General features: G+C 37.9%; 1 protein-coding gene across 1 annotated transcript; it reads right to left on the bottom strand.

Annotated features, from left to right (window-relative positions):
* Window positions 1-1,513: 1,513 nt before the first annotated feature.
* LOC130071796 (WD repeat-containing protein 5-like) lies at window positions 1,514-15,089 on the bottom strand. Its single transcript, XM_056236688.1, has 14 exons — window positions 14,943-15,089; window positions 14,428-14,521; window positions 13,865-13,973; window positions 13,690-13,763; window positions 11,425-11,514; window positions 11,232-11,321; window positions 11,032-11,115; window positions 10,896-10,951; window positions 9,900-9,946; window positions 9,599-9,674; window positions 2,983-3,016; window positions 2,287-2,361; window positions 2,076-2,163; window positions 1,514-1,983 (listed from the first exon to the last, which is right to left on the bottom strand). The coding sequence occupies exons 2-14, from the start codon at window positions 14,491-14,493 to the stop codon at window positions 1,883-1,885; spliced, it is 990 nt and encodes a 329-aa protein (XP_056092663.1). The 5' UTR covers window positions 14,494-14,521; window positions 14,943-15,089; the 3' UTR covers window positions 1,514-1,882.
* Window positions 15,090-15,346: the final 257 nt, after the last annotated feature.

The following is a 15,346-nucleotide window of genomic DNA, read 5'->3' as shown; positions in this document are numbered from 1 at the left end:
GGACAACTTTGATGAACTTTTTTGATCCCCTTCAAATGTTGACTACTGTAATTATTGGAATTCGGAAAGTATGTGACTGTGTAGGGAATTGTCATTAGCAGACATATGCAGAAGACCTGCTGATTTAGACTACACATTCTGCCAAATCTATTACGCCAGGCCTCACAGCAAAATGACGACAGAGTATTCAGTCTATGCATACAAACAGCATTGTCTATGCTTTACAGAACGTAAAATTATAGCGGTCATGTTTTTTTTTTTTTCATGCTTTGAATCAGCAGTCAGGGAAGATCAGTGAACTTTTGTTTGTTCTGTCATTGAACGTCTTTGGCCTTTCATTTCTCCAAAACCAGCATATTTCGAATGTGCAAACAAGAACTAAAAAGCCCCTTGCTGTGGTAAATACATGTAAAGCGCTTGGGTTTACACTGTGTTGGACTAGTCGTCAAACAGGGTTTGTTAGACCATCTGATACACATCTGATATCAGCTGCAATCAGACATCTTTCTCTGAATCTGTAATAGTTCCCTGTGACTGTGTGAGACACCAGTCCATCACAGGACACGTTAGCAAAACACAAAAGAGATGCATTTTAAAAGAGTTATCTATTTTTGTACAAAGTGTAATTTTTTTCTCTGTATCATTATTTTATCAGTTCCATGTTGTACACATTGTTGGTGTAAATATTCGTTTTTAACTGGAGCCATGCCCTTAAACCTGGACTGAGGGAAAGGTTTATTTGCAAAGGCTTCTGTTCTGTTGTTTTCGTGGTACCCTCACCTGAGATCTGAGGATGGCTCCCTCGTTCTTTTTTACAAGACAAATTGAGGTTGTGTTGTGTATTGACCTGTTATATAATGTCTGCTCAAAGGACTATTAAATTTCAGATTGTAAAAAAGGCTGATGTCATCTTCAGAAAACAGAATTATTTGATAATTATGAATAAATGATGATATACAAGATATTTGTAGACAAGATATTTCAGCAACACTTTACAATAAGGTTCATTTGTTAACATTAGTTAATGTATTAACTAGCATGAACTAACCATGAGCAATGCATTTGTTACTGTAGTATTTGTTCATCTTTGTTAACGTAAGTTAATAAAAATAAAGCTGTTGGCCTACATTGTTCATGTTAGTTCACAGTGCATTAACTAATGTTAACAAGATTTTAATAAAGTATTAGTAAATGTTGAAATTAACAAAGAATAATAAATTCTGTATAAGTGCAGTTCATTATTAGTTTATGTTAACTAATGTTACAATAAGGTTAACTAGTAAACCTTATTGTAAAGTGTTACCGATATTTCTATATACCCTTATAGCAAAGTGTGCAGAAGATCATACACTTTATGGAGATTAACCTACTACTCAAATGAGAATGAAAATACAACTGAGACTAAGACGAATGAATACCTTCTAATTCAAAGCTGAAATGCTGGAAAATTATGTTTAGAAACAACTGAAGGTTCCAACAGACATTGCTAATTCACAATTGCAAAAAAGGCAAAAATGTACATCAAGAGACATTTTCTCATTTAACAAAACCGTTTATATATACATTTTTGGTATGCCTACCAGAAGTACATATATCCTTACCCAAACAGAACCATAAAACAATAGAATTCATGATCTGATAGAAAACATTTGCTCTTCTGTAATAAATTAAAATGAACCGAGAACATTACAGTAGATTATACAGTATATTAAGGGGAGAAAATCTTACTGATAAGTGAGATGTCACTATTCTAAGCAGATAGGACCTGCCCATCTCTCAGATAAGCCTGAACCATGTGCTATCAAACCATTGTAAAAGACAGATACTATTTATAGTCATCAGTCTGAATCTTTCAACTAAAGCCTCAAGTATATGCTTTAACTTAACAATCACTCTTCCACAGTTTGATGGTCTTGTCGTTCTCCAGGGATGCTGATGCAATGATGTTTTCTGTAGGGTGACAAGCTGTCGAGATCACTACATCTAAGGACAAAAATACATCATATTTACAACCTCTTATGTTAACAAAATGAAAGAGACTTCAGTGTCTGGGAGGTCAATCAAATGTCATATACCTGTGTGCCCTTGTAATTTCTGCACAATTTCTTTGGTCTGCAAGTTCCAGATATACACCATATTGTCTTCAGAGCCTGAGACGATCCACTGAACGGAACCAAGACAGATTCAGGTTATTCAAAAAAACTTGCTCTTAACAGGACCTGGACTAAAATAACTATATAAATATGTATTAAAACAAATACTTTGACAAAGTTAAACAGAACCTACCTTTCCTCCAGTCACAGAAAAATTGGCAAACACGCAATACTTTTCATTCTTATGTCCAGTATATGTCTTGAGACACTAAAAAATATTAAAATATACAATAGATCATTTAAAAGCATGAAAAATTACCCACACAAATTTACTTAACTAAATGTGGACATTCTATTGTTTTATATAGGCCTACAGCTAATTAGAAATACTATAACTTAACACTAACAGAAAACATTCTGCATTTTTATAAACTAAAAAAAAGCTACGGTATTTACTTTTTACTTATTTTTACAAATAAGGATGTCCCCAAAAGGAGGTTTTGCCAGATTTAATACTTTTTGGGGATCAATTTATACCCAGAAATTATATAAGTAGGTGTAAACACATTTGTTTGACTATATTAGCGAGGACATCATGGACATCCACTGTTTATATATATATATATATATGGTATGATATTTGTTATCACTTAACCCGACCTACACCTAAATATAACCGTCACAGAAACCTGTGCAAAACACTAGATTTATATATAAATTGGACCTCACAAGTATAGTCAACCCTGTACACATGCATACAATTTAGCATTATCAACATGTCATAAAATATTTTTTTAATGTTTTTAAATTAATAGTATGTATAATATATACACTATTCATTTGAATGCAATCAGTAGTAGTACAAAATCATTATAGTTAAATTACATACCTTTCCTTTGCTGTAGTCCCAGAGCTTTAAGGTACTGTAAGGAAAATGAAAGAATGTTGTATCTATTTACCCATAGTAAATGCACTGTGAACTAACATGAACATGAGCATGTTTATTAACTAACATTAACAAAGGTTAGAGCTGCAGTCCGTAGCTTTTCCTCTTTGTCGCCATCTCTCTGTTCGAAATCTGTAACTGCAGTGATTCGCGGAATTATCATCTTTACGTGGGTTGTAAATCGGCATGAAACAGCGCGGATGAACAGTGCTTTGAGGCGAGTGCTGCTGTCAGTCACTGCGCTGTGTGGATACTGTCATACAGAATCACAGATTCACTTTTTGAAAGTTTGACCAACATAAGAATTTTCATAAGAAAATGTCTTCTGAACAAGTAAGTAACATCCATTTTTGTTCTGACCAACTAAGGGGGAAAAAGCATTCGACATAAGCTTCGTTAGATTTAATCAACGCGATTTACAGCAACCGTGCAAATTATAGCCTACTTTGTTCTCAAATTGTTCATGTTAACAACATCACATCAGCATTGCGTGACTAATGTTAAATTGAATGTGTTTTATGGTTACCCGTGTAGTTCAGAATTCATATTCTCCATAATAGCAAAACGAGAAAGGCACAACAAAGGAAACTCCATAACTGTGTGAATTAAGAAAACGTACTGTTACACGATTGAACTATTGAAATGTCTTACTTGTTCAGCAGAAAAAAGCCGTCTCTTCTTCCGTTTTGAACCCCTTCAAAACACGGAGTTCACGCACTTTTCAAAAGCCCCGCCGATGTTTAAATCCTTGTGTTTGCATGAGACGGTTTCTTTCTCTTTCTCTAGCCACCTTAAATCCGAAGTACGAAGTCTTTTGGGTTTTATAACTGCTGAATCTCCAGTTGACACTGATGATTGTTGTTTGGATCTTTCTGGATGCCATAAGTTTAATTATGTAAAGTGCTGCGAGAAAAGCCTATACATCTAAACATCTCGTCACGCGCAGTATAGCCGGCTAGCCGAAACTCCTTCTTTATGTGTACGGGTGTGACGTAATGACGCAAAGACATGCTCGAATTTCCCGCGGAAACCCACCAGTACCACTGGAATTAAAATCATTATTACAAGCTAACCGTTTTGAATCTAGCTATGGCAAGCAGATAGGTTTGACCAGTGGCAGAATATGTTTTTTTTAATATAATTATTTTGGATTATTTTTAACTTAAAAAAGTTACGGACAGCAGCTTTAATAAAGGCTGTAAAAATATACATATTATATATATATACATATATATATACACTCACCGGCCACTTTATTAGGTACACCTGTCCAACTGCTCGTTAACACTTAATTTCTAAGCAGCCAATCACATGGCGGCAACTCAGTGCATTTAGGCATGTAGACATGGTCAAGACAATCTCCTGCAGTTCAAACCGAGCATCAGTATGGGGAAGAAAGGTGATTTGAGTGACTTTGAACGTGGCATGATTGTTGGTGCCAGAAGGGCTGGTCTGAGTATTTCAGAAACTGCTAATCTACTGGGATTTTCACGCACAACCATCTCTAGGGTTTACAGAGAATGGTCCGAAAAAGAAAAAACATCCAGTGAGCGGCAGTTCTGTGGGCTGAAATGCCTTGTTGATGCCAGAGGTCAGAGGAGAATGGCCAGACTGGTTCGAGCTGATAGAAGGGCAACAGTGACTGAAATAACCACTCGTTACAACCGAGGTATGCAGCAAAGCATTTGTGAAGCCACAACACGCACAACCTTGAGGCGGATGGGCTACAACAGCAGAAGACTCCACCGGGTACCACTCATCTCCACTACAAATAGGAAAAAGAGGCTACAATTTGCAAGAGCTCACCAAAATTGAACAGTTGAAGACTGGAAAAATGTTGCCTGGTCTGATGAGTCTCGATTTCTGTTGAGACATTCAGATGTTAGAGTCAGAATTTGGCGTAAACAGAATGAGAACATGGAACCATCATGCCTTGTTACCACTGTGCAGGCTGGTGGTGGTGGTGTAATGGTGTGGGGGATGTTTTCCTGGCACACTTTAGGCCCCTTAGTGCCAATTGGGCATCGTTTAAATGCCACGGCCTACCTGAGCATTGTTTCTGACCATGTCCATCCCTTTATGGCCACCATGTACCCATCCTCTGATGGCTACTTCCACCATGTCACAAAGCTCTAATCATTTCAAATTGGTTTCTTGAACATGACAATGAGTTCACTGTACTAAAATGGCCTCCACAGTCACCAGATCTCAACCCAATAGAGCATCTTTGGGATGTGGTGGAACGGGAGATTCGCATCATGGATGTGCAGCCGACAAATCTGCGGCAACTGTGTGATGCCATCATGTCAATATGGACCAAACTCCCTGAGGAATGCTTCCAGCACCTTGTTGAATCTATGCCACGAAGAATTGAGGCAGTTCTAAAGGCAAAAGGGGGTCCAACCCGTTACTAGCATGGGGTACCTAATAAAGTGGCCGGTGAGTGTATATATATAAATAAAACTCGTATGCATTTTAATGCACTGATTAATGTTAAAGTGCCCCCATTATGCTATTTTAAAGTTTCCTAATTTTGTTTCAGAGGTCTCCTACAACAGGTTTACATGCATCAAAGGTCAAAAAACACTTTCATTTTCTCATAATATACATTGCACATCACCACATTTTGCAATGAACATCAAACGACTCGTCAGATGATTCAGTCCCTCCTTTACGAGAGCCTACTCTGTTCTGATTGGCCAGATGGCCCAGTCTGTTGTGATTGGTCTACCACGTACAGCGTGTCGGAAATTAAACTCCCATTACCATAACTGAACTTCAGCTCCGGAGGCTTCCTCAGTCCTTAGGAATTGTGCACATAGTAAAGACAGTAACGATGGCGTCGATTTTATCATATCAATCAGGAGCATGAGTCCAATGATGAAACATTGGAAGAACTAGTTATTCAACCCGAACCTCCATCGCAAGGGCGACTTAAGAAGGACGTTTCTCAGTGATAAGATACTCAGTTTGAGGTACATTATGAGATGCTGCAACTAGGGATGGGCATCGTTAAGAAATTATCGATATCGATGCCATTGTCGAGTCTGCTTATCGATGCGATTCCTTATCGATTCCCATATCGATTCCTGTACCATTTGCTGAACACTTACAGGGTGGCTTTGAGACTTGTCGGCTTTGAATGTCTAATTTAAAGTGGTTTTAGAGAATGAAAACCAAGTGTGCAATATCTAGGGCCCTATGAAATCAGTTTTTATTTTTTTCCCAAATTCCGTTTTATTTTTTCCCAAATTCCGTTTTTTCCATTTAATTTTTGGGAATTCATTTTTTTTTTTTAACCCTTTACTGTTATTTTAGTCATAACAAGAGTGTGCTTTTAAAGTTAATGATTAAAATGTATACAAATAAAATAGGAATGACCTTAAATTACAGACATTTACTGAGTAGCCTTTTCAGGACAAATACTGCATGATGCCACATGACACTGCACTCTTCAAGTAACAACAAAATATGGTTATGAGCTTTAAACTGTCCAGTAAAATAAATTATATTAGACAGACGCGGTGTGTGTGCGCGTGTATGTGAGAGAGACGCGTGAGTGATGGAGGGAGGAGGGAGAGCGGGGAAAGGAAATACAACGGAAAGAATACGCTGCGTGTTTTAAATAGGATTAAAAAAATTAACGAAACGCAATATGTGGCGGCCGGAGTTGATTTTTATTTTTTATTTTTGAATTAGTCTATGTGTGGGAAACACTGCATAAAAGTCACGTGCGAACTGCTCGGCTCGGTACTGAGGGCTTGCCTTATAGTGTCGAGTTTCGCCGACGAAAGCAGAGCCGTGGAGAGCCGCTTCGCCATGCTTTCATTGTTTTGATGCCGTGCCGTCATTGGAGCTGAAATGACGGGAGGGGTTGTGTCGCCCAGATTTGCTTCCCCGGTCTGCATTTAAAATGAAGCCACTCTCTCGATCGTTTACGTCTCGTAGCCATCGCGCTTTTGGGGGATTTAAAAATCCTGTCGCATACTGTAACGTCATGCCGCGACGCGGGAATGGATGGAACGGAACATCCGGAATCGTTAGTGGAGTCGTTAACGTGTGGACGTGTACGATTCCGATGGATCGGAACGTTTGGAACCGGTTCCAAACCGGAACCTGGAACCGATTCCCAAGCCTAGTTGCAACTAATTCCTCACCATCAGCATTAACAAGTGTATGTCCATCAACAAACCGATGTGTATATATCTAATTTATTAAACTGTATCATTAACTGCGTCAATATCAGCGCAAGCATGTAGTGCTCATGTAAGCGGAGCACTAATGTGAATGACTGATGTAACATTAAAGTTTTGTAAAACAAATCTTGCTCAATTCTTCATCATTACTCAAAGTAGTAACGACAGACAATCTGCATTAATAGACACATTTTTAGGTAATAGTGGCACACGGCTGATTAGCATTAACTATTTCAGTAAGACAGTAATAACGTGAGTTAGCCAGAGACCAGTGTTGTGTGTAATGCGTTACAGTAACGTAACTACTTTTTCGGGTAAAAAAGTAGTGTAACGCGATACTACTGAAAATTTGGTAACGAAACGTAGTTCCTTTTTCAATTTGGCGCAACATTACTTTTCCAAGGGACAGATTTGACAGCGATCGCCATCTCCGTAGTGAACGCCTACAGAGAGAAATGCACAATGGATTACATAATCAGAGAGTAGCCTATTTCTTTTCGTTTTGAATTGTTTCGTTTAAAGACATTTCAAGCTTTCTATATATAGATATATTTCTCATGTATGTGAGGCATACGCTGAGTTTCGGTTAATTTATGACGAGGTGCGCTCCAGTTCACGCGCAACAAGTGACCACGCCGGCGCCTCTATGTCATGATTATATTGTCTGCTATATTTGCTTCTTATTTATTAAATCCAGGCAATTGGTTGATAAATTTATTAAAATTAAGATACAATTTATACAAAACGAAATTCACTTTAAAGAAAGGCTTTCTTCAGAACAAAACTTAATGTTAATCTTAAAGTGGTCAAAATCATGTCTGACCCACTCAATGTCTCCCGATATATTGCGCATCCATCTTACTCACGCTGTTCACTTTTCATAATCAACATAGGAGAAAAAAAAACATTATATAATATTTTAACAAATATGAAACTAAATGCGCTTTTTTTAATGGCTGCAACACGTATAGTAGGCCTAGACTCTCTATTTGTACAAATTGCTGCACATTCATTTAATTCTGAATTTTGCACTCATAAGTTGAAAGGCAATTGTTTACGTGCATAGTAAAACATATCTGCAACATTTATCAAGTTCACGGATAATTGTGCGTGCTTTTTTTAATCATTATGATACTAAAATCATAATAAAGTAGGCTATACTATGTACAAAAAATCAGATGAGCCCAGAATATGAACGCAACGTGTTTAATTACACGTTAAGCATTTTACTCCCATAGAAAACCATTATAAGAAGAACGCTAAATTTGGCTCAATGCAGATTAAAATATCCCCTTATTATGTCGAAATAACAAGATAAAAATAAGTTATCTTTTTTTTTCTTCACCTTGCGGTTCAGGACTTCCATAGAATACAGCCTGAATATAATTGCTTCCAGAAATAATTTTTGGGGGTGCTAACGGGGTGCTTTGGTCTTTCTTGGGGGCTTTCTTTCTAGCCCCTCCCTAGCGCCGCCCATGCATATGCCTATCCATTAACGGGCATTTCTTCATATTCAAAATTTTGATAAATGCTGCAAATGCATTATGCATTTATGGCATTATGCATAGTAGAACTTTATGTAGGCCTACACATTTAGGAACAGATATTGGGTTCTGCCCAAAGTCAAGAAAGATAAAAGTAACGTAAAAGTAACGAGTAACGTAAAAAGTTACTTTCCATACGGAGTAACTAAGTAAAGTAACGGATTACTTTTGTAAGAAGTAACGAGTTACACTACTTTTTAAAAGTAACTTCCCCAACACTGCCAGAGACCTACACGATATAAAACACAAAACTACTAATTTTGAACACCCAGTAGAAAATATATACATTAATAATTAATCATGCATACATACAGGTTGTGATTCTGAGGAGCAAGCTGATCCAAATAAAGTGGGTACTGACCCATCTTTCAAGAGCAAGCGTTTTGCGAATCCTGCGGGTCAAGTTGTTTGTGAACGGACAACGTAGAACATAGGCGGGCATTATGCAAATGTGTTGGCTAGTGACGTGTAGCCGTAACTGATTGGGATTCGAAGTCCTGACGGCTCATTTAGGCGGTTCAGAGTCGATTCTTTCTTTTGGGAGACAATAACTTTATTTATCATACAATTTCCACTACAACTTTGCAGACCGTTTACATTTACAGACAGCTATTACACTATGCATGAAAAAGAATATTCAAAAAACCATTAGGGGCACTTTAACAAATGAGACCTTATTGTATAGTGTTCCCATAATATTTATATTATACATTTGTTAGAACTGTTTGGAATTTTGACAGTTTTGCTGAATTAATTTAGTCTCAGAGACTGCATTGAGTGGAACAAATAAAGAGTCACTAGGGGGATGAGTTCACTTACTTGTCCAGTGTTGCAGCTAGAATGTATTTTCCATTTGGAGAAAACTTTACAAACGAGACAGGAGGGTTGTCATCATCTTGAAATAAAAAAAGGATCAGTTGTCTATCAACAGACTCTCCTTATTTGCATTTAGAGAGGCCACATTTATCCAAATTATGCACCACACAACATCCTGCAATCTGGCACCACAATTACACTGAACATCTAAAATAAAGTCCAACTATAATTGGAAAACTTGATATCATGCTCACCAGCTTCATCAGCACATATGGTACATACTACAGAGAAAACAGTCACATACCTATAAGAGTTCTCAGACATTGTCCTGAAGCAGTGTCCCACAATCGACTGAAATACAGTAAGTAACATGAATGGATAAATATTAACATCACATCGGTCTTAAAGAATCAAACGTAAGGATGGTGGCTTACTTGGAGGTGCTGCAAGTAAATGTTTAGTATGTCTGCTCTACATGACAGAGAATGTGCTATGCCACTCTGCCTTTTACGTGTTTGGATTTGTTGACATGCCTTTGGAGGGCAGGGTTTTGGACAGAGGGTGGTATGTGGTTGAATAGATGGGGGTGGTCTTGAGTAAGTTACCAAAAACACTGAAATTACTTTCAGCCCTTTAAAATTTTGTTGACTCATACAATTATGGTTTGCTCATAATACAGTTTAATCATAATATACATTGCATATCACCTAATTTTACAAAGAGTCTGAAAACAGTTTGTTTGAGGATTTAGTCTCTCTAAATCTCTCATTACTGCCAGCCTACTCTGGTCTGATTGGTTAGAAGGCCCAGTCTGTTGGTCTACAGCTTACAGTGCATGTCAGAAAATGAAACGCCTATTACCATATATGAATTTCAGCTCTGGAGGCTTGATGGCGTTTTCATATCAATTCCAGCACAAGTTCTTATGCTTTTGAAGAGCAAGCAAAGTTGATTTGCAGTCCTAAAAACAGCGTCATCTCGACATGTCAACAACACAAACCAAACTCTTCCAGGCCTCAGCTACAACTACATTGTTTGAGGGCAGGTCAAAGTAGACGTTGTTTACAGGCAGCCAATGATGACCATAGGCTGGAATTTTGCTAATTTGTTACATTGTTACGTAGTTATGTAACATGAAGAGAGACTGGAATAGCTGAGACAATAACTTTGTCGCGCACTTTGATCTTTAAAACCTTGCAGACATTTTACATTCACAAACAGCTATATTACACACTGCATTTGAATAATATTCAAAATAGCATAATAGGGGCACTTTAATAGAAGGCGCTACTCAACTTACCATAAACCATCATAGCTACTGGATACTATCAGAGATCCATCTCTGTTAAAGTGAACCTGGAAACATTAGATGAAAATGACATCATCAAAATCTGCATGAAAGCTAACAAAACCATTTTTTAGGAATTAATTTTTACCGCTGAGACTGGGTCCGAGTGAGCTGGCAGGGTCTTCAGACACTTCCCAGTTTTGACATCCCAAATCCGTACACTCTCATCAAACTGTCAACATGAACCACACCACTCGATCACTAAATGACATATCGTTGTAATCGTTGTCTCAAATGCATATTTATTTTTTGCATTTTAAAAAATAATCCATCTTTCTGTTTACTTACAGATCCAGAAACAACAAGATTCGACTGTGGGTTGAAGTTACAACAGAAGACGTAGTTGCTGTGGCCTTTTAGTGTCTTTAGACATTTTCCCTTTAAAAACATGACAGAGAATTTGCAGACAAAACTCAGAAACTGATATGGGTGACACCTACAGCATCAGAATATATATTAAAATATCTATGAAAAGATTTACCGAACTCATATCCCAGATCTTTAGTGTCTTGTCATCTGATGCAGACACCAAAAGATTTGAGTCTGAAGACCAGGCCACATCTGATATTCCCTGCCAAATACAACACAGGGTTGTAAAACACTTCACAATATGATCTCTAAATGTTGGAACAGGAATATTCTTAAAGGGATAGTTCACCCAAAAATGAAAAGTACCCCATGATTTACTCACCCTCAGGTGTATATGACATTCTTCTTTCAGACGAATACAATCTGAGTAATATAAAAAAAATGTCCTGGCTCTTCCAAGCTTTATAATGGCAGTGAATGGCCGGTTTCTATTTTGAAGTCCATCAAAGTGCATCCATCCATGATAAAAGTGCTCCACATGGCTCTGCGGGGGTTAATAAAGACCTTCTGAAGCGAAGCGATGCGTTCGTGTAAGAAAAATATCCATATTTCAAACTTTATTGGCTAAAATAACTAGCTTCCAGCAGACGGCGATACGCATCGATTTACAGCGAAAGAGTAACGGCCATTTCACACCGCATGCGTGAGCGGCGCGTATTTTTTCCGGCGTCCATGTTAATCAATGAGTGCATTGGCAGACCGGGAGCAGGAGCAGCGCGTGAGCGTCGAGCAGGAGCGTCGCGTGAGCAGCAGTGAAGCGGGGGTTTCGGTGTCGAGTCTGTTTTTGCTGCACTGCTCTCGCTAAATTAAAGTGAAAGCACACTTTTGATGGACAACAATAAATATGATTTCACACAAAAAGTGCCCAAAATGCACAGAATAAGCATGTCTAGTGAGTTTTAACAAGAACTTGAGTAGGCAAATAAAAGAAAATCAAGATTCAAAAATATTTATAGAAGATTTAGGCTACCCGGTAAAAACTTGTTTTTAATTATTCAGTTTGGGTGAAAGTTGTGTATTATATTAAAAAAAAAATTATAATATAAACGTTCTTTTAGTGTAACACACAGACAGCTACATAGGCTAGCACAACCAAAATCAAACCCGAGTGTGTGGTTTTTTTGTGTGTTTTGTTTTTATCCGCGGAGTTTGCGGTCTTGTAAACATATCGAAAGTATGAATGAAACTAATAGATTGGAGCCATTTTCTGGGTTGTTTTGTTGTTTAACATTTATATGCGAATGTTGTACACCTCCCCATAACAAACTTTCAAGACTATCAATGTTATAAATGACCATTGTTCTAAAAACAAATGTATAGTTGTCTTTGTAAAGAATTGCTCGCTTATATATATAGCTTTGGAGCCGCTGCTGTGACACTGTACAAACGCTTCCAGTGTGATATGAATACTCTCACGCGTCTGCAACTGCAGTGACGATGTAGTTACGCTGACGCGCTGCTCAAGTGCCGCTCACGCTTGCGGTGTGAAACGGCCGTAACACTTGATCTGACACTCAACGTAATGACGAACGCGGAAGCGCAGAGGATAGAGCAGAACAAAACACCAGTCACAATGTCGGAGGAGCTTGAGTTTGTTGCCCAGCCCTGTTTGTTTGAACCGTGAGAGGCGTCAAAGCTTACGCTACTCTTACATCCTACGTCATACATAGTCAAGTGTAACTCTTTTGGTGTAAATCGACTTGCGTAGGCCGTCTGCTAGAAGCTAGTTATTTTAGTCGATAAAGTTTTAAATATGGATATTCTTTTTACACGAACGCTTCGCTTCACTTCAGAAGGTCTTTATTAACCCCCGCAGAGCCGTGTGGAGTACTTGTATCATGGATGGATGCACTTTGATGGACTTCAAAACAGAAAAGGCCATTCACTGCCGTTATAAAGCTTGGAAGAGCCAGGACATTTTTTTTAAATAACTCCGATTGTATTCGTCTGAAAGAAGAATGTCATATACACCTAGGATGGCTTGAGGGTAAGTAAATCATGGGGTAATTTTCATTTTTGGGTGAACTATCCCTTTAAAGTCTCCCAAGATACACAATTGCTTCATATGATGAACATATTTAATTTAGGCTTTTATGTACATATAAACATTGATCAAAGGACATAGAGCTCATGAAATACGGTCAATGACAGCTCAACCATACTTGAGATAACTTTAAGCACTTTTTGAAGAGTGAAAGTCTTAGTGGAATGGACTTTCAAAAAGAAAGGAAGAAATTTCTCAGGTTTCATTAAAAATACCTGTTTTGAAGACGATCGAAAGTCTAATGGGTTTGAAACAACATGAGGGACACGAGTTAATTGATGACAGAATTTTCATTCTTGGGTGAACTATCATTTTAATTTTCATTAAACTCACAAGTTTATGTCCAGCAAGACTCTTCTCAAATTTTCCGTCAAAAGTGCACCATATTTTGATGAGCTTGTCTGCCGCTGAAAAAGAGATTGTCATTTTTAAAATCTTCAGACATTGGTTTGCTGTTTTATAGATTACAATTGAATGTTACAACACAAAACAAACAAGCACTACTTACATGAACTGGCCAACCATTCACCACTAGGGCTAAATTTCACTGATGAAATAGCTTTTGTGTGGCCTGCGAGGGTGAACTTCAATGAGTAGTTTGGCTTCACAGGGGCAGACTTGAGGAAAAAAAGTATACAGATTACATCAACAGAGAAACACCTTAACTTCTGGCTAAAACTGCATTTAAAGTTGGCATGAAACGGAAGTTGCAAAAATGTAGGACGGGACTTGATTTGTCCATTGGGAAATGTTTAGATTGTTGAATCGTTGTGGTTTGCTATTGCTGTATCGTTGTGGTTTGCTATTGCTGTGATCTCATGTGAGTGACAAGTTGTGCCGCCCTAACGGCAGTCATCAAAGAAGAGAAGAGATTTCATTGCAAGAGGGAGGGGAAATCAATTTGAATAAGATTACAAGGACACATGCTTTTTTATATGATGTGCACAGATAAATAATTTATAATAAATACTGCAATATTCCGGGTTTTTTTTTTTTTAATGTTCAAATTTGAATTCACGGTGACTTTAAAAGAGCAAAGCAACCAAAAAAAAATGGCTTTTTTTTTTTTACCTTAGAGGATGATGATGCTCCATGTGTCTTATGTGTCTCTGTGTCCAGCTTCTTCTCTGATGCCATCACTGCATCTCATGTGGTCAAATAGTTACTCTAAATAACAGAGAAAGAGATCATCAAGTAATTGAAGAGACTAGAAAGGTGTACAAGATTCAAATGCCATTTGTATATCAACAAAGCAAACTTGACAGCGTTGAGCTGCTTCAAAATGCACATGGCCTAAAAGGAAAGTCTCGCTACAATAGCATGGCAGCCAAGCCAGTTACTTCCTCAGACTAATTCATATGTTTATTTACTACATGGTGCGGCGTATATTTTGACAGTCAGACACACATGAATCAGTTAGAACAGTAAACAACTATGTAGTTAACGCCCTATCACGCACACACGCCTGTCACTGCTGTTCACTCACACACCTAGCACGGCTAACAACCGAACCAGAGTACTTGCATTCAGCTCAGTTTCCAAACCATATAAGCGACGGAACACGAACAAAAAAAGGATTAACTTACTAGAAGGTTCTCAACCAAAGTTTCGGCTTCAAACGACCCACTCTAAACGACACTAGTCGTTACAAAACAACTAGTAGAAAAGACACGTCGGGACACTTGCTGAGCCAAATAGAAATTACACGCGCGCCGCCGCGCATGTGCAGTATGTAATGACAACTTGAGTTTCTTATGATGGCTGTCTTCTTTACTTTATGCGACAAATATACATTTTCCACAGCTTTAGTTTCTGTGTTTATTTAGTTTCTAAAAATCATGTATTTTTATTTAAGTACTTTGCGAGTAAGTGTGTTATATTTCCTTAATTTCGCTCCATACAGATCTAGGATCAGTTACTGTTTTGTCTGTTTTATATTGTTTTAGTGCTGATTCTTTGGTGACATCATGAGATGTGGAACATTACAAAA

This window comes from Rhinichthys klamathensis, unplaced genomic scaffold, assembly GCF_029890125.1.
Source record: "Rhinichthys klamathensis goyatoka isolate OS25496 unplaced genomic scaffold, OSU_Roscu_1.1 h1tg000019l_1, whole genome shotgun sequence".
Classification (NCBI taxonomy): Eukaryota; Metazoa; Chordata; class Actinopteri; order Cypriniformes; family Leuciscidae; genus Rhinichthys; species Rhinichthys klamathensis.
This window is presented reverse-complemented; position numbering and strand designations above follow the sequence as displayed.

Coding starts and splice junctions, on each gene's coding strand:
- LOC130071796 (XM_056236688.1), bottom strand. CDS start 14,493: ATGGCATCAGAGAAGAAGCTGGACACAGAGACACATAAGACACATGGA. Junction 9,675..9,899: donor ATGTCTGAGAACTCTTATAG/GTATGTGACTGT, acceptor TTTTATTTCAAG/ATGATGACAACCCTCCTGTC. Junction 2,362..2,982: donor GGGACTACAGCAAAGGAAAG/GTATGTAATTTA, acceptor AATATTTTTTAG/TGTCTCAAGACATATACTGG.